This window comes from Helicoverpa zea, chromosome 31 (assembly GCF_022581195.2).
Source record: "Helicoverpa zea isolate HzStark_Cry1AcR chromosome 31, ilHelZeax1.1, whole genome shotgun sequence".
NCBI classification, from domain to species: domain Eukaryota; kingdom Metazoa; phylum Arthropoda; class Insecta; order Lepidoptera; family Noctuidae; genus Helicoverpa; species Helicoverpa zea.
The window spans coordinates 216,457-236,541 of NC_061482.1; the positions used below are offsets into that span (position 1 = coordinate 216,457).

At 44.9% G+C, this 20,085-nt stretch overlaps 2 protein-coding genes across 2 annotated transcripts in view; both read right to left on the reverse strand.

Moving 5' to 3' along the window:
• Positions 1–2,089: 2,089 nt before the first annotated feature.
• The window catches only part of LOC124645113 (E3 ubiquitin-protein ligase MYCBP2), a 46,467-nt gene continuing 28,471 nt past the window's right edge, over positions 2,090–20,085 (reverse strand). The window contains 17 exon segments of the mRNA XM_047184860.1: positions 2,090–4,575; positions 9,588–9,746; positions 9,817–10,011; positions 10,720–10,827; positions 12,382–12,570; positions 12,641–12,901; positions 12,970–13,147; positions 13,225–13,397; positions 14,133–14,340; positions 16,435–16,637; positions 16,714–16,998; positions 17,460–17,647; positions 17,723–17,837; positions 17,911–18,138; positions 18,288–18,375; positions 18,931–19,139; positions 19,572–19,706. Of these exon segments, the coding sequence (XP_047040816.1) occupies positions 4,345–4,575; positions 9,588–9,746; positions 9,817–10,011; positions 10,720–10,827; positions 12,382–12,570; positions 12,641–12,901; positions 12,970–13,147; positions 13,225–13,397; positions 14,133–14,340; positions 16,435–16,637; positions 16,714–16,998; positions 17,460–17,647; positions 17,723–17,837; positions 17,911–18,138; positions 18,288–18,375; positions 18,931–19,139; positions 19,572–19,706 (3,153 nt within the window). The 3' untranslated portion in view covers positions 2,090–4,344.
• On the reverse strand, positions 11,156–12,335 carry LOC124645061 (trypsin-3-like). Its single transcript, XM_047184802.1, has one exon. It carries the CDS (start codon positions 12,080–12,082, stop codon positions 11,165–11,167), a length of 918 nt encoding a protein of 305 aa, XP_047040758.1. The 5' UTR covers positions 12,083–12,335; the 3' UTR covers positions 11,156–11,164.

A 20,085-nucleotide genomic window follows, 5' to 3' on the forward strand; every position in this document is an offset into this window, starting at 1 on the left:
TCGAAAAATAAACATCACTGTTTGTTGCTATAATACTTTTCTACCAGTATAAATTACGTTCTACTGAAAACTGCTTTGTAATTTTTTATCTTTACTTGCCTACTATTAATTCATAAATTACCTTTCATATTTCATAGACTTGGTGCCAATTTTACTATAACATTATACTGAAAATATTATTCTCAGTGGTTAAACAAGGAAGGAAGGAAGTTCTCAATTCGGCTGGTATGTTTTTTTTTCTATGTATGTACCTACATCGATTACGCCAAGGTTTATAGACCGATTTACGTGATTCTTTTTTTGTTCGACGCGGAATAGCAGCTGAATAAATGGCTACCGATAAGACAACGTCGTGTGATGAGGGCATTAACTACTCTTTTCTCTATTCTACATTCTCCCTGTACGCCTTCTTATTTAACTCCTCACTTCCAATATATATGTTCTCAACATAGCAAAAATCTCCGCTCCTCTAATAATCGTCTTCTTCACTGTCCTGCTCACCGTTCAGATATCATTCACTCTTCCTTCTTTGTTAAATCTATTCTTCTCTGGAATGAGCTACCTCTGGAGGTCAGGATGGTTAACAGTCGTTATACATTCAAAAAGAAATTACGCGACCACATCCATAGGAAATTGGCAGAATCGCTACCGTAGATTGTTTTTTTTATCTATTTCTTTGTCTCTCCAGGTAGTTATAATTATGTATGTATGTATATTATGTATTATTATCTATATATTGTATACTTTTAAACTAACTATCCAAACAAAAACCTTGCACCTACCACTGCTATTTCTCCACCACCTAAAGGTAGACTGGGAGAAAACGCCTAAGGCGTTAAGTCCGCCATTGAACGAAATGTGCATAAAGTATAAATAGCTGCCAGTTGGTCCCATAGTCATCAGGTCAGGATCTGATGATGGAAACCCTGATAAATCAAGTGCAACTTTCGAAAGTTGTAGGCATTTGATCAACACCCAACTTTTATTTCGACGATTCTTCTTCACCGGTATTGATGAACCAGCTCCCTCCTCTTCCTTTAGTAAGTTAGTAATTTCCTTAGTACATTTATTAGTTATATTAGTGATAATACGAAAGCAGAAGCAAAAATTATTATTTTTTTTTGCTTAACATTACCAGACGTAAAGGTAGAATTCCATGGATGGCCTACGACAGTCGTCGGCCGCGCGCGACAATAGTCAACCTATGAAAATGTATGGCACCGCTGCCGAGGCCCGCGACAGTCGCGCGCGGCCGACGAATTTCGTAAGCTGCGCAGGTAGGCGCAGTGCAGGTAATTTGGTTACTGTTTGCTTATTATTTTACGAGTGAGTTCAGTAAGTTTATCAATTTACGAAAATGTGGACGTAAAATATTACAATTTATCACCCTAGTGCAGGAAAAGGCTCCCCATAATATTATTACATTTATTGTATCAGTCCGAACTGATTTTTTTGGAGTCAGTTTACTTAAACAGGATAGCAAGATGTAAAAACTTTGATTATCATTTTATATTAAAACGCTGGTATAATTTTGACGCATGATTTATTTTGGAGTCATTTCACTTAAATAGGATAGCAGTGTTAAAACTTTGGTTATTATTTTACATTAAAATGCGAGTTTCATTTTGGTGATCATTTACTATTTTTGTCTGCTATTTGTTACTATATCTGGTGATCAGTTAAACATAAGCCTTAGAAAACCCACAAAGGAATTTCGGCCCGACCTGGGAATCGAACCCGGAACCTCGGGAACAGCTGCCGCGCTTGCGACCACACTAGACCAACGAGGCATTTTGCTAATATTCCTTATGGAACTCATGGATACCATCACTTTTTATATCGAAATTCCAACGGAATCCATGTATCCTATGCATAATTGACGCGGACAAGGCACGGGCTAAAGCTGGTCATTACAGGAAAATGATTTGCCAGACAATTAAATGTGGGCAGACGATTAACACACATGTAAATGATATGGTGCATAAAATACCTTCAATACAGTTCATTAATATAGGAACGCTCCTGACAAAGTATTTAAAAGGAAGCCCACAGAGGAATCGGCTATATAGCAAAATAAAACACACACAAATTTGATTTTAAGCTTTATTGTAAAATAATACTCTTAACAACTATAGTCATGAACTACATCAGAAGTAGATTCTACTAAGGTGCATTTGTTGATAAACCATAATTAAGTTTGTTGTGTACTTACATATTGTCAATAGATTAGGTAGATCGTAAAACACCATGAACATGTTAATGACACAAACTGTAGGCTTCGCCAGGCGAGGCGACACTCGCCACGCCTGGCCTCACCAGCTCCTGCCACGATATATTTATTGGGTACAAGATGTACTTATTTAACATATAGAAGATTTGACCCTAAAAGTGTATTCGATTTCGAGTAAGTACCTATTCAACTTGTGGTTTTCATTTTTATGTTACTTTGGGCACCGCCTGCTGCAAGCTATTTTCAAGAATAAATTCTGCTATGTAGCTGTGTAGCTTACAGATAGTCTAGTTGACTACAATTGGGAATGGAGCTGTTATCAACCAGACTCCACTGAATGCTGTTGTTATTGATGTGTCGAACTATACCGACTTTATATCCACTCCACGTTCACTCAATTGTCTATCTACTTAATTTTTCGACTTGTATTCCTTGACTTAAAAATAAAGTTTAAATTCACAATAGTCAATCAGAATTGATAACTGAGGGTAATAAATTTAACACGATATAACATTGTAAAATCATCATCAAAAAGAGCTATCGATACAACTATCTAATAAACGGTTTCATTTAAATTATAAACTTACAATTAAGCCACCAAGTTTTAATTTCGACAGGAATGATGATCTTTCTCATCTGTTTCAGATGTTCATTATTTAAAATCTTAGTGGTTCATGTGTGGGGCGTGGCACAACACCCAGTCGCCGCCCCACCTCGCTCTCCTATGCATTTTTATTTTCTTATTAAGTACAATCAACAAAGATTTTCGTTCCAAATACAATTTTTATCAAGTCTTCAAATACAGTCCGTGTTTAACCTACTTTTATTACTTGTCCTGTCCTATATTTAAGGAATAGCTTACGAGTTACGTTTCAAAGTTGGACTTCCTACATGTATATACAGCAATGAAGTGAAGCTACTAATATTCAGGAATGTTCAGATGTGCCGAGTGGTGCACGACCTCACTACAGTACCCTCGTGTTGCTTCACACGGACTGCCCAGTGCCCATACTCCATACGTAACCAAAATAAATAAAATAATGTTTATTGTCAAAAAAGCAACTTTACATTGTGGTAGTTACCGTTGAGCCACAAACTTAGCACAGCTTGTATCTTGTAGCTCTGTGGATTTATTTTCGTGCATAGTTAATTCTCATATCAATTGTTACTGATGCACTGTTACCAGTGTATTTAAAAGTACGGATTATGGTGGTCAATAGAATTATTCAGGTACCTCTGTTCTCAGGAGCCGAATACTTTCTACTAGTTAGTGGCAAGTGTACCTACACTCAGCACCTTTTTACAATGATTATTTATCTTAAAACAACAAATAATAATAAAACTGCTATTCCTAAAACACCGATGTTTAACGAATTATAATAATAATTTATCAAAGTAATAGTTTCAATGACGGCGAGTGATTACTGAGAACAAGGAGAAGGCTCGCAGCAATCAGTTAGACTAGACGGAGCGCGGGCCGCACACGAGTCGTGCCTTCGCCCTATTATATATAGATATTTACAATTTATATCACAACATTCCACAAGTTCAGTGAAATACAATCACAAGCTTACTTCATGAATCCTGTAAGGGAAACTTTCATACAGCAAACATTCCTTATTCTGAAGTAGAAGTCATAGCATGAAACACTATGCAGTTGGACTTTGGACTTAACCATCAACTTAACCACAATAACAGCCAGAAAACTGACCACAATACTCAAATACATTGACTAGGTGTCCGCGATTACGTGGATAGAGGAAGGACTTTACATCGATACTATATATAAGTATATAAACACCTCAGACCATTTAATCGATGGAAAAGTAGCACGAGCATTATACACACTGCAGTCACTTGAACTCCCACACAACTCGATACAGGTCGACGACCGCTTCAGACGTTAAATGGGCCAAGTGTTTATCACGATATTTACGCAAATACAGATCAAAGTATAAGATCAGAGACAAAATGACACATATTCCTACTGTAGACAACACTGACGTTACTGTGGGTGAAACATTGATCTCGAATATACAATATCGATATAACATTGAAACGATAATATGATGAGACATTGTAGGTACTGGATATATTAGGGATGCGACGCGGGCTCAGAAGGCATGCGCGTGGCGGCACACGCCGCAGCCGAGCGCGAACTCCTCGCCGGTGGGCGGGTGCTGCACGTGCAGCGGGCATTCGTCCGCCGAGCCGGGCAGCTGCTCGCCCTTGGGCCCGGCGGGGCACTGCGGCAGCATGTGCTTGGGGATGCCGGTCACTCGCTGGAAGTCGTCGTGGCACGCGTTGCAGAAGTGCGACGTGCCGAAACAGAAGAACACCGCCACCTGCACATCGACACGGCACTCACTCAACATTCATTTCTTATTAATAGTCCAGTCAAATAAGACCAAAAAATTAGTGTGAAGTTACATTCATTCACAACGAGCTGAAAATTGGTGAGATCGTTTAAAATATAGTAAATAAAATTTCAAAGCTGTTGTTGTGTTTCCCCTGTATGGAAAAAAAATATTCAAGGTCAAAGGTAAAAAATATGATCTTTTTGCGTTTTTTTTTTTGTTATTTCCAGCTAAACGGTAAGTTTTATCACAATAATATATTCGGTAAAATTGTAGATTGTAAAATTATCTATGAACTAATATAATATGTATGTACTTTTTTCCTACGAGCAACTGTTTCGGAGATATAACGATTTAAAAATTAAAATGGACAATTTTCTATGAACCCTCGCTATCAGCTTTAAATTATAAAGAAGCTTCGGAATGAGCTGATCGCTTAGTCAGTCGCTATGTCTTTTCAAATGCCTGTGTATTGTTGCTTTTGACATTTGAATATTATTATTATCAGATAACATTTATCTTGTATGTCTCTACCAGACCTCGGGACTATAGAGTCCCGGATTTTTGGGAGGCGAACGTGGGGCCGAAGCCAACACGCTGAAGCCCTTTTGAGACAACTTTAATGAAATGGTGACACAAAACCGACGATTATCCCTGTATACACTATAGAAATGTACCCAAGGACAATCCCCGGTTCTGTGCTAAACTATTGCTAACTATGGATGAAAACTACTTGGGCTATTGTGATGGGATGCTAGTGGACTAGGAATGGGGAAACTACGGGAACTATGGCACCTGCCGATAACAATGTAGTAAATACACGTAAAAATGGCAGGTGGAGACTCGCCAACTCACTTACTGGGCCCCCGGGAATCAGTCGCTAAATCGCAACAAGGGGGCAACAGGTACATGAGCGGCTGAAGGGTGAGGATACCTCGGCGGACTTTAAACGCAGATCACGCGCTCCCTGTGGGTCCAGCATCACCGGCCCACTCGCCACTTACCACGAGGCACCTACCCTCCGAGTGGGCTGTTAACCCTGCTCTAGCGACTCCACTCTGACCGGCCGATGAAGGCAAGCCAAGAGGCGGGAGACCTATCCCCCGTCATGCTTCACTCCGGCAAGCCGGAGATGGGGGACAGTATACTCTCCCTGGAGCACTCGGATATATAGCCCCGCGGGGTCGCTACTCCCCGTCATCCGCCTCAGATGCCCTGCGGGGCTTATCAGATAACATTTTATTAATAACATCGTTTATTGACATTTATAAACCTATTATAATTTTATTGTATTTTGTATGTCTCTTCCAGACCTCGGGACTATAGAGTCCCGGATTTTTGGGTGGCGAACGTGGGGCCGAAGCCAACACGCTGAAGTCCTTTTGGGATAACTTTAGTGACATGATGTTTTAATTATCTAGATCAGGGATCAGTCAGATCAGTCAGTAGGAAATGCCGACCCCAGCGTTCTTAAAATGACGTGTAAAAGTGATGTAATATCCAACTTGCAAAATGAACGATTTCATTTCATTTCAGCGGCCAGCGATGATTCTGGTATTATCAGATGTTGCCTCGTTGGTCTAGTGGTCGCAAGCGCGGCTGCTACGCTCGAGGTCTCGGATTCGATTCCCGGGTCGGGCCGAAATCGCTTTGTGGGTTTTCTTAAACTTTCACAAAGCAGTCCGTAATCTGGACGTTGGTGATTGATTCACCCTTCGGAGAGCACGTAATAAGCTGATCTCTTTCCGGTGGTGTCGGATTGCCGTCCCATCGGGTTATGAGAGTGAAGGAATAGGGAGTGCACCTATGTCTGCGCAAATGCTCGTGCACTATAATATGTCCTGCGTAGCTGGCTGATCTCCTTAAAAAAAAAGAGAACAGCCTCCGTGGCCGAAATCGGCCGTGGACGCCATTATTATATTATTATCAGATGTAGCATGGTCCTGTAAGTACTGGTATGAAGTTCTAGCCCCGTGGTGTACTTCAAAACTGAAAAAAATGCATTTTGTATCAGAACTTTTGAACTTTTCTTTTACACAGTGTAACACAACCCAATTACCATGTACACCTAAATTGGCTTCTGACTACTCATAACAACTGCCCAAGACACACAAACCCAGCTGGCACCACATAAGTACAGTTTGAAGTGTCTAATTGAATGCTAGCACATACATTTCTGATGCCCAATATGTGATTTTTTTCCTATATGTCCCGCGGGATAACGCCCATAGTAAAAGTTATTCCTTATTAGTAGAGCTATCGTTTGATACCAATTTCATGATATAGTAATTTCCGAAACTGTGGCTCGTAGGAAAAAAGAATTATATTAGTTCATAGATAATTTTATAATCTACAATTTTACCGAAGAGATTATTATGATAAAACTTACCGTTTTGCTGGAAATCACAAAAAAAAAACATATTTTTTACCTTTGACCTTGAATATTTTTTTCCCATACAGAAGAAACGTGGGAAGCTTTGAAATTTTATTTAATATTATATTTTAAACGATCTTATGACTTCAAATGTCTAAATTGACTGGACTATTAACTAATAGGTATTATAAGTACGTAGATTTTTTGTTGCAACACACAGCGTCCGTACGTAGCTTGCTACATAAAAATGTAAAAGGCGTTGGCACAAAAACACGCAAGTGCTCTAGCTAGCTGCTCGATTGCTCAAAAACACGCAAGTGCTCTAGCTAGCTGCTCGATTGCTCAAAAACACGCAAGTGCTCTAGCTAGCTGCTCGATTGCTCAAAAACACGCAAGTGCTCTAGCTAGCTGCTCGATTGCTCAAAAACACGCAAGTGCTCTAGCTAGCTGCTCGATTGCTCAAAAACACGCAAGTGCTCTAGCTAGCTGCTCGATTGCTCAAAAACACGCAAGTGCTCTAGCTAGCTGCTCGATTGCTCAAATTCAAATAACTATACAAACGGCTATAAATATTTACGACACCGATTGGATATGCAGATGTGTGTTTCTGACTATTGACTTACTTTAACGATTTTGGTTTCAAATGAAAAAACTAAATATATTATAAACTTGTTTTTTGACAGAAAAGGAGCCATTATTTCTACGAAGAATTTATATGTATAAATGTTTAGTTTAGATCAGTGGTTCTTAACCTTTTAGTGATGAGGGACCATTTTACCAAAAGTTTGTCTTGCCGGAGACCACCCCATTGATTTACCTAAATTGAGCGTTCTTTGATAAAGACTACTAACACACTTTATGATTAGCACTAATTTCTTTACTATTAAGCAAAAAACTAAAAGTTACATAGGTACTTTAATTTAATGAGATTTTTGTGACTGCATTTATCTTTACTAACTTCTGAATTCTTGGTTCAGTACTACCCAAAGCTAAACGCATGTCGGCAGTGGCATCCAACGGATTTCTATGCTTGTTTTTAACAATCAGAAGCGTCGAAAACCCACGGACGTATTTATAGCTTCGACAAGGGGGGTCCAAAAAAAACAGAGTTTTAGCTCCAACGAAATTTTTCATATACAAACTTAACATTTGCGTTTACAAAACGCAAGTACTGTGTTATTTTGTAGGTAAAGCCCCCAGTACACATTGGCCTGTGTTGGGCCAAGCGTTGCAATGCACAAATGTAGGCCACGATCAAATGATGTTTACACATTGGCGCATGGCTCATCGCTGCCTGGCAAACCACTTGCGTTGGACGTCGAATTAATTAAGGCTGCGGCGATTTATTTGTATACTACACTACTATATATACATATTTATACTACACTCCTATGTACTACTATATTTATTTTTACACGCAAAACAAAAATGTACTATACGCGAAAGACCATCGATGGGTGCATTCAAGAGACGAGCAAAGGAATACTATTTATCAACATGAATGACGTTTATATTCGTATGTATATATATATATATATTTATGTACATATATATTTTTTTATATTATGTTTATGTATTGTGTAGTTTTACTACATATATATGTTTAGTATATTGTTATTGGATATTTTTGTTTAGTTATCAATGTTTGTTGTGCACTTTTTTTAATCTACCCTACCACTATGAAATCTCTTTATGGCTTTAAGGTTGGCTGTAAGAGAACCCAATTCTGGGTTAAGCTCGCCATTGTACATAAACTGTCTTTATTATTTTTATATGTATTGTTAAGTGCGCAATAAAGAATACCTAAGAATAAGTTCTATCCTCAGCGGCCGGTGACGAAATAAACATTGGCCGAATGTGTAAACACCACACGCCACTATGGGCCACAATTAATTTGATGTGTGCCCAAAAAATACGACAACTCGCCGAATGCGCGCCAACATTGACAAATGCCCGCCAACATACACCAATACCCCTTGTACACATTGGTGATGGCGTGTATTGGCCACGCTTGGGCCAATGGGTACTGGGGGCTTAAGCAAATGAAAGAAAGACAAACATAATGTCTATGCAGTTCCCAATTTTCTTCAGACTCAAACCAAACATTACGTAAAATGTAGCCCAATCATAAGTCGATCAAAATAAAGATAGATAACGTATAGCAACGTCTCGGACCACTTGGAATGCATCCAGGGGCCACCAGTGGTCCGCGGACCACCGGTTAAGAACCGCTGATTTAGATAAATGATTGTAATTGTTGATTGATTAAGGCTGTGTTGTAATACAATAAACTGCGTAAAGTTCGCTCAGTCAGTTTGGTACAGCAACACAACCTTATGGTAATCTCCGGGATGACCGTGGCATCTCATGGAAAGGTCAAAATGGAATTTTCATCAGAGGTTCAGTACAAAACTGGGGCTAGATATAAACATGTGTGAAGTTGCTGGATGCTGCAGAGGTGGTATTTTTGGAACTGTTGTTATTATTTTGAATTTTTGAGCGTGCTCACTCTAAGATTAACCAATTTATAACCTTACGTAGTTCAATTGGCAATTTTGTATATTTGGATATGTTAATTTGAGCTGTATATAATAAATAAATATAATAAATATAATAGAGTACTAACGGAGCAGCAGTAGCGGCACTTGTACTCGAGGAAGTCGGCGCCGTGCTTGGGACAGGTGCGCGCGCCGGCCACGTCGCTGCACGCGCCGCACACCAGCTCGGCGGGCTCCCACCAGCCGCTCCAGTCCGCCTCGCAGCGCGCCAGCCCGCCGAAGTAGGCCTGCAACACGCGCTCGTCACAAGCCGCAGTTGGCAGCAGGACAGCCGTCGCAGCAGCTGTTGCTTCGTACCTTGCCGCACTTGTGGCAGACGTAGTAGGCGTAGCGCTCCATGGCGTAGGCGGCGGGGTCGGGCAGCTGCTTGCCGCGCGCCGGCAGCGCGCCGCCCTCGTACTCCAGCCGCATGAGCGCCTTGCGCCGCACCTCCTCGAACAGCTGCCGGATGGGCGCCAGCAGCTCCTCCAGCGTCCAGTGGCTCATGTCCTCCTGCGCCAAGCACGCAACAATACTACACCTACACAAGTTCATTTACCTACAACTCATGGAAACCCTGAACGAGTCAAACAGTTGACTTACACTTTCAGAAATACCTTCATTATAGAAATAAGCTTTTATAGGTAAGCATTATAGGTTTGAGCATGATTTATGTTTTAATTTCCCCATGCCTACTGAAGGCGATTAATGTTAAGTGTCTTTTTTTGTTTTTACCACCTTTTGTGTTAACCATATCTCGGCGAATAAATATTTTCATTTCATTTCTTGTAACGCTTCCATTGAAAATATTTTCCATAGATTTTATTGGAAGTGCTTACTCCTCGATTATGTAAGTGAAGTGCGAGTCACCGGTAAAATGCGAGTTGGATTAGCACATAAAGGGTTATGTAGAGGCTAGCATAGGTCAGAGACAATGTATTGAGACTGAGTTTAGATATGCTACATATCTATGCTAACATAAAGAGGAAACTTCATTATTTACTTGTACCATAAAGTTTCCGAAATTACTGAATCTATATAAATTACGGAATTCTGTTGAAAATCTCCACTGTACTCGAATAACAACAAACTGAGCTTGTTGTTATTGTAGTCATAATATATTACAACAAAAACGTATGTGTGTCAATGAAGCTCATGAAGGGAACGCTGATGCACTCGTTCCAGCTAAATTGATTCAAAGTGTGATGAAGTAAGACTTACCTTGCAAATAGGGCATTGTGAGAACGAGAACGTTATTCGTGGTCCGATCCATTTGTTGGCGAGCACTTTCTTGCAGCAGTGTAGATGGAACACGTGACCACATTTCAGCTAGAATTCAAATTTCAAATATATTTTTACAAATAGAAAACTTTTTTAAGTTACTTAAACAAAAAGAAATCCTTGTACATTCTTTCAGAAGGCATACAAACCAACTTAATACGCACAATGTAAAGTCAACCGGCCCGAACCGGCTATCGAGCATATAAAATTAATAACTAGTTGCGTTCTGTAACGGGATGTAAGTGGACCTGGGGAGGGAGAGCTACGAGCCGTGCCCCCGGGAGCCAGTCCCTAAGCGCAATAAGGCTGCACCGGGGACATAACTCACTGAAGAGTATCTCGCCGTAAGAAAAGTCAAAGTTTAATGTAGTAGGTATATTTGTAGTCAATGAACATAGAGAATAAAACTAGAAATCCAAGTGAGGTATGGGCTGAGCGGCACGAAGGTCCCGCGCGCGCTGGCGCCGCAGCGGCCCGTGATGGCGACGACTCCCGGCGCGGCCAGCAGCGGCGCGCCCGCGTCGCCCGCGCACGCGGCGGCCCGCCCGCCGCACGGCGTCGCCGCGCACAGCGCCGGGTACATCTCGTTGCCGGAGGAGCACTCCACGATGATCACCTCCGAGCTGTGCAGCCGGGCCGGCGTGACCGCGTGCTCTCTGCCAGAGCTCTTCGGGTAACCGAATGTTCTCGCTTGTACTCCGATCATGGAAGTGAAATCTGCACTGGAGATCTTGGCATACTCCTTTAACGCGATTGGGTCGGTGCGCAGCATGCCCACGTCGTTTCTGAGGTCGAGAGTGCCGCCGACGCTGAAGTCCCGGTAGCCGGGGTGCTTGTAGCCCTCCTGTATGTTGACGATGTCGGACGCGGAGGGCGGCGCGTCGGGCGGCGGGTCGGCGCGCCGCAGCCGCACCACGGGCGAGCGCTGGGCGCTGGCGGGCTGCTCGTGGTTCATGCTGTAGATGCGCGCCACGCAGTGCGCCGCCGTGATGGTCCACGTCGACGACACCACTATGGCTGAACAGATATGTATTGCGTTTGTGGCGCTTTTCGGCGACGCGTCTAATATACCTTCGATTTTGACTATGTATGGGTATTGATTCCCTTCAACTGCTTTGCCTTTTTCCGTTCGCAGCGCAGATTCTGTTCTGTATTTTGGTAAGAAAAGGAGTAAAAATATCGATATCGAGATAAACTTCTTCATGAGCGTAACTGGTTGAAGTAAGTGGTTGCAGTGAGGCGAGCCCTGTGTGTCCACTACAATTCGCTTGTGCATCTTCTTGTAACATTGTCCTAATAGCATGGAACGGTTTTTGTTTCGCAATCTCGAATAAACTGAGGGGACTAAAGAACAAGGCACTTAATTTTTAATATCACCAATCGTAAATGTATCGTAACATAAATTGTTTACGATTTATATATGTTTACGAACGCGATAAGACTGGCCCAGTATTTCATGTAGTGCCATTTGAAGACAAACATTATTGGAGGGATATTGATGCATTATTATTTTTTTACAATTAACACAGGCATAATATTCTAGGTATAACATAGAATGAATGATACGGTAATGAACGTGAGCTGGCAACAGAGTGTATGTACCTGTATGGCGGGCGCGGCCTGCAGTGGGTCGGTGAAGCAGATCATGCACATGTCGTCGGCGTCCTGGCGCAGCGGCGCCTCCGCCCCCGCGCAGCCGTGCAGGCACGCCAGGCACGCGCGCTCGCCGCGCACGCCGCCGCACGCGTGCCCGCACGCCAGCAGCCGCGAGCACGCCGCCGCGCCGTGCTCCTGCGCACCACACACCACGAGCGATGTACAACTACTATACAGCAGCGGACCGGCGGCGTATGCTACGCACCTGGCACTGCTGGTCGGCGCAGACGTTACCGATGGCAAGCAGGCCGGTGTTGCCGCGCGCGCCGCAGAAGCGGCACGTGCCGGCCAGGCCGGGCGGCGCCGCGCTGCCGGCCGCGTCGCACACGCCGCCTTCCATGCCGCGGAACTCCGCCAGCCCCTTCAGCGTACGCCGGTCCACCAGCAGCAGCAGCCAGAACAGCTTGGCGCGCCCGCACCCCTCGTGGATGTCGATGCGGATGGCGCTCTCCTCCTCTTTGCATATCTGTGACACAGGACTAGTTAGCGGCGAGTGAGGAGCGCGGCGACGCGGGTCTGCGGCGGCGGGCGCACCTGGCGGCGGTGCGCGCGGGCGGCGCGGCGCAGGTGCAGGAAACGGTCGCAGTCGGCGCACAGCGGGCCGCACGCACCGCACTGGATGACGGCGGCGGTGCTGCCGTCCTCGTGATTGGCGCAGAGCGGGCGCGCCTCGGCGCGGCCGGTGTCGCGCGTCTCGCACGACTGGTTGATCCTGCGCAAGGGAGGGCGGTGAGTGCGGGCTGCGCGCGAGGGCGGGGCGAGGGCGGGGCTGGGCAGACGGAGGCTCACAGGTCCACGTGCGCCTGGTCGCAGACGCAGAGCGCGGCGAGCGCCAGCCACAGCGCGGGCGCGGCCACGCAGCGCGCGGCGCGGCGCTCCGCCTCGCTCGCCTGCGCCACGCCCGCCACGTAGCCGGCCAGCGCCGCGCGCGTCTCCACTCCCCACTCCACTGACACCTTATCCTGCGAGTATCGCATACCGTCAACACGTTGACCACACTGTCATTATCAGCACTAACAGTAGCCACATAAAATCCTTAATTTAAAAAAAGGTCAAACGAAAAAAGCTAGGTGGCTTTAGAAATATGAAAGGTTCATTTACACCATCAAATTGAGGGGCTAGGGGGAAACTCACCTCTGAGCCACGGCCAAGATTGCACAAAGTATTAACAGTTAGGAAAACTCAGCCGAATGTGCGGATAAAGCGACCCATTGGCTCATGTAGATATCCCACCAAAAACATTAAATGTAAAATAAAGCCAATCCTCTACGCAATTCCTCCACCGTAAAAAGTTTAGAGATCGCTTAGAAGCCAAGTCCTGTTCAACTTGATTGATTTATTATTGTAATAATAAATCAATCGCTTTGCTCGAGTCTTGGCTGGGGCACTGCCGTGCCCTCAGATATTGTATCAGCGCTGAGGCTTTTGTCCCGTATAGGGTCTCAGCATTATGCTGAGCGAGGGCCGTTTCACGCGGGTGTGACACATATTTCCCGTTATGTACCTTCTTCTCATGTCGTGTCTCTTATTGCAATTCGTATTTTTTTTTGCATTTTCATTTGTTTTTGTCCATGTGTCACTCGCGTGAATAAAATGTTTTTCTTTCTTTCTTTGGAATTTAATTTTATGAAATCTAATAGAAACTAGTAATTTTTGAAGGGGGTTACAATGAGGGGGGAAAGTAGCTGGAGAGGTACCTCGGCCATGTCGGAGAGCAGCTTGGCGACGAGGTGCGCGTGTTTCTTGGTGGTGTGTCCGCGCATGAACCAGGCGGCGGGGGGCGCGCCGGCCACGCTGCCGCCCATGCTCACGGCAGCCGGGCTGGCGCCGCTCGTGCCCTTCACCTTCACTTGCACCGTGATGGCCTTGCCCAGATAGCACACCAGGTGCTCCAAGAGCGTCACTCTACACAATATACTTATCGCTTAGCTTTATGAATTTACACAAATCAGTCCATAATTTTAAGGAATTACTAATACTGAAGAAGTTAAGATGTAGGAGGGATATGTGACACGCGCGCGATTGAGTTTTGGTAAGAAGTAAAACTGCGAGATTTTATTTATTTGATTACACTTACATAAATCTAAGTAAATTTCTTACAAGGGAAACTTAAAAATAAAGAAAATTGAAAAAAATAAATAGAAACAACATAAAGCTTTACAATAACTAAGTAACAATTGGTTAATACTATTTAAATCAGAGTAGGTAAGTACATGCCTTGCAAAGAAAACTTCAAATTAGAAATATAATAAACATTAAATAAAACTTTAGAATAACCAAGTAACAATTAAATGGTATAACTTTCGCAAAATTTTAGACACGAAGACATTATATGGGTAAATTTGTCCTCAAAAAGAACGCAGTCCGGGTCGGCTTCCACAAGCTTATTTATTGTGCTCAACACACGCGGTACGGGAGACGCAGCACGGGCTGCGGTCCGTCATGAAGGCACGTCCAGCAGACGATGCTTTCTGCAGCGGAGGTAATTAATCGGTGTGTATAGTCGAACCAGCTCATTATATATAGTAGTAGTATAGTAAGTTCAACTCAGTCTTGCGCGCGGCCTTATGTGTGGGTAACCCTTGTACATACACAGTGACTTTGTGTGCGTGACAAGAGGTACAGTCGGGTACAAATACAGTTATTTAGGGGTTACGGCTGTTTAAAGAAAAACAGTTATTACGTAATTTAATGTTTATTTATTTATAATGATTCTGAATCGCTACTTGAAAAATCAAATGATGAATTTTCGGATTCGCTACTCTCACCGAGGTAAATTATAAATTTTGACTCCATGTCAAAATGTCTATAGTATTTTTCTTTTTTCTTTTGTACATGTCGACAAGTATTACCCAACATCCCTTCATCAATATGACTTAAACGTTCATTTATGAGTTTCATTATTTCCGTCTTATTTTGGTCGACATTATGCGAAGCAATATTATTTTTTTAAATTCCCCACACATTTTGTTTACATTATTATACTAGATTATACGTCTTTTTACATTCTTACTCCACACTTTTATTTATTGTCCGCGTACCCCGAGATCTAGAAAATATGTAAGGAGTATTTAATTCATCTTAGATATTTCACCTCATTTATTCTGTCAACGTCAATTTGAAAAAACTTATGAGAAAATAATGAAAAACTGTAAAATGTAATAATAAAAAGCTTTGAATGTTGTTTCATTTTTTGAAACGCTACCTAACTCCTTAAACATTTTCTCCGTGAAGAACTAGACATTTTCGTAAACGACTGTACCCATAACAAAAAGCGATAAGAACACGTCATGCTCGGACGACGTCACTGTCACACGAATGAAAGTTGTATATTTACAAGCCGACGCACACATAGGGCCGCGCGCAAATCTGAGTTGAACTATCTATAGTATAGTAGATAAAGACTTTAGTTGTTAGTATAAATAATGTATGCGAGAAGCCGGAAATCGATCTCAGTGGCGTGCACTTGGAGAGGCCTATGTCCAGCAGTGGACTGCGATAGGCTGATGATGATGATGATAAATAATTTATATGTAATTAAGGCGCATTTATCGCACTGGAATGGCCTTTTGAGGAAAGAGCCACATCATGCTGGTTGATCTTGTTATGTTATTGCCATTTATTGTGTATTCAAAGTAAATTGGATGTCTCATTCGAGCAAAAGTCATTACACAGCATTTAGATAAATTAAAATCCATTTCGTACTGAAATGCCCATTCATTTATGGCATTTACGTCACTTTGCATAGCTTCACAGTTCGCCAGGGAGTCAATAGCGCAGTAAAGCTTGAGGTCATCTGGGTAGAAAAGACACTCCGCGAATTTCGTAACTGCTGGTAAGTGGTTGACCATAATCAGGAAAAGTAGAGGCCCGAGTATTGACCCTTGACTGACCCCAGAACGTGTATGGTATGGACGTGAATCATAAACACCTAACCTTACAAATTGTCAAATTGTGACGGTCACGGAGATGTTTAAGAATGAACGATAGTGCATGTACCTGGTATTAAGTTCAGAGCCGTAATTAACGGCCGCCAACATTTTCTGCGGAGGTATCTCGGCGATGATGCGGCGCAGCAGCGAGATGACCTGGCGCTGCACGCGCTCGCTGCCCGCGTGCAGCAGCGCCAGCAGGTCGCGCAGCAGCTCCGTGCGCTGCGCCAGGTGCGCGCGCCCCACCGCACTGCCGCTCAGCGCCAGCAGCTGCAACACGCGCGAGTGAGGCGAGTGAGGCGGGTGAGGCGCGCTGCCGCCCGCCCGGGGGGAGCCGCGCACTCACCAGCGACAGCATCTCGAAGCAGTAGTTATCCTGGGGCTGGGCGACGCGCTCGGGCGCGGCGGCGCACAGCAGCGCCGTCTCCCAGTCGTCGCGCACGCGCGCCGCCTCGCAGCCGATGGCGGCCACGATGTGCGACATGACCTGACGCTGCAGCGTGGTGAGCTTGTGCCCCGCGAACAGGATGCCCACCACGTGCTCGCGCAGGTCGCTGTCGTCGGCCGGCTCCTCCGCCTCCGCGCCCGACTCGCTGCCACTACTCTCCCACTCCAGCAGCTTGCCGAACACCTGCGCACGCAACATGCTACAACGAACACAATCGGTACTAACTCCTAAACCTCATACTTGTTTCAGCCCCTTAATACTCCATGGAAGATTTACAGCTATATAAACACTTAACAATAGAATGAAGTCATAAACGACAGAGAGGCAATTACAAGTCCTCGCTTTTAATGATTGCCTAGAAATTGTTCTGCTTCGGGTCCCGTGTCTCAAGACCCACGTGTTCATAAGAATGAGGCTGAAAACCAATATTGGGAATAAGAATTAAGAAGAATTAAGAATAGATAGGTTATGAAACAGTGACATAGTGCAACAGCCATCTATTTCGTACATTCCTCTGCATAAGTCGACAAAGTGTTCCTTTACTATGACTTGCTTTCTATCAACTATAGTAAGTATCAATTACAGTAGTAAGTATTAGTATTGTGCAGATGTAAGAGTGTCGGAGGGAGCTACTGGTGTTGTACCTGCGAGGTGAGCAGGCGGAAGACGCGCAGCGTGTCGGCCTCGGCGAGCTGGTGCAGCAGGTGCGCGGGCGAGGCGGCGGCGGCGGGCTGCGGCGCCGGCGCGCCCAGCACGCGCACCTGGCGCACGCGCACTGCCGCCTCGGGCCCGCGCAGCTCGCAGCGCACGCGCACGGCCGCCCGCGCCGTGCCTGCCGGCCAGTGCTGAGCTTACACCACGCTCACATTATACACGCATCTCATCTACAATGGAAGAAGGCTCTCACGCGGCATAGTGTAGCACAGCCAGGTGGCGGTCTTGGGGTCGACCTCGACGTCCTGCATGTGGAACATCTCGCTGGAGCCGCCGCTGTACAGGAACGACACGAGCAGCGTCTTGTTCTGCGACAGTGCACGGGTTAGAGTGGCGGGACGGCGGAGAGATGCCGTAGTGTCGGTGGTGGGCAGTAGTTACCGCGGTGTCGCGCGTGTTGTCCAGGTGCACGGCCAGCACGTGCGGGCGGTCGGGCGCGGCGCCGCCGGGGTACGCCACCTGGATCCACTTGGCCTTGTTGCGGTCCTCGTCGCCCGACTCCCAGAAGGTCTCGGTGCTGCCGTCGGTGAGCGCGCCCGCCATGCCTGCACGCGACGACACGCTCACGTCGCACCACCCCGTCACGTCGGGGCACGCCCACACGTAGCTCTCCTGACACACAATTCAACACACTTGATCGTCTTTCTTCTAAGTTCTTCTTTAGCTTGTAAATTGAATGTGCGTGGACAGCTAGTCCACGTAAGGCCCGAGTTAGATTAGGCTCCAGGTTAAGGTTGAGGGGTTGGTGTAAGGCGCACCTTGTTGAGGAAGCTGTGGTAGCTCTCCTGGATGGCGCCCAGCAGGCCCTCCTCGTAGGCACCGTCCTCCGAGTGCGACAATATCTTGCTAATCACACTGAACACTTGTGATCTGATCCCGGCAGCGTGAACAGTTCGCAATCTCTTTCAGTGGCTATTTATTATAACACACAACATTTGACATTCAAAAAGTACCAATATGTTTATATAAAAAAATGTAATCGATTCCGTTCCATTAATATTGTAATGGAGGCAATGCAGAGTTGTTAAGAGACTGACAGCATCCAAAACAAAATACGTACGAAAGAGAAGCCTGATGACGGAACGTTCGTAACATAATATAAATAGTATTAAAATGAGTTGAGTAGTCAAAAATAAAAAAAACAACTAAGTTCTGTATTTACATATGGGAAAGTTAATGTTATACATTGTATCTGTTAATGTTATGTACATTGAAAAGTACCTAATACATATTTTTTTGTTGGAAGATCATGTTAAGAGGTAAATTTACAATTTTTTTGTATCGAGAAAACTTTCCGAGAAGATTAATGTATATTTTTTTCGCAGTCAAAAACTGTATAGATTTTCCGTCAAAAATAGTTTGAGACAAGCCGATTTGGGTGTTGCGAGCGCATTTAGAGACCTGTGCAGGAAGGCACGATCGTGCGGCGAGTAGTGCAGCGCCCAGCAGCGCACGGCCTGCAGCGCGGCGGCGCTGGCGGGCGCCAGCGAGGGCGCCAGCGCGCTCACCGACCCCAGGAACGCGTGGAAGGCCGCGCGAGCGCCGCGCGCTGCCCGCGCTCCCGGGCAGATGGCCCAGCCGCTCGCTGTCGGCACCGCGCCGCGGCTGTTCTCCTGACCCGCGTTTTGCTGCGCCACACCGAACAGGGTTAGCTGATGTTCTCCTAGCCGATCATCGGCTACGACGGCTGTTCTCAAGTAAGGAGATTAACCAACTGCGCACGACATTATTATAGTGCACAAGCATTTGCACAGACACAGGTGCACTCACCATTCCTTTACTCTCATAGCCCGATGGGACGACAATCCGATACGGCCGGAGAGAGATCATACGCAAGACCGACATTTACGTGCTCTCCGATGCACGGGTGTATCAATCACCAACTTCCAGGTTCCGGGCTGCTTTGTGAAAGTCCTCTAAAATCCACAAAGCGATTTCGGGCCGACTCGGGAATCGAACCCGAGAGCTCGTGGTCAGCAGCCGCACTCGTGACGGCTAGAGCAATAAGGCAGTAGTACAGTAGTGGGGTAAGGCGGTGGCACCTCCTTGTTGTCGTCGAGCGCGGCCGCGGCGGGCGGCACGATGCGCGCGAAGCGGTCGAGCGCGTTGCAGAACCACCACATGACGTCGTGCACGCACGTGGGCTGCGTCGCCGACCGCAGCAGCCAGTTCAGCGCCTGCGCACACCACGCACACGTCTACACTAGCCACCCACTACAACCTGCCTCGATCAATCTTTCATTTTGCACTATTTTGCAGGGGTTTTTTACCGTTTTACCCACGGAGGAGAAATTTGTACCCCATAGTTTGTAAAATGTAGTTTCACAAAATTTGTTCTTAACTTATGCCCACAAAAGAATGAGGTAATTACAAAAAACAATGATTAGCATTCTTCCAGCAAGCACACAATATCCCACTCTGTACAGTACTTAGAAAAATCTAAAAAAATCTGTGAAATTCAAGAAAAATATAGAAAAATTCTATGAAAATGTTTACTTTTCCTGTAATAATGGGTTATTTATCAATTATTTTTATCGACTTAAAAAATAGCGTCTC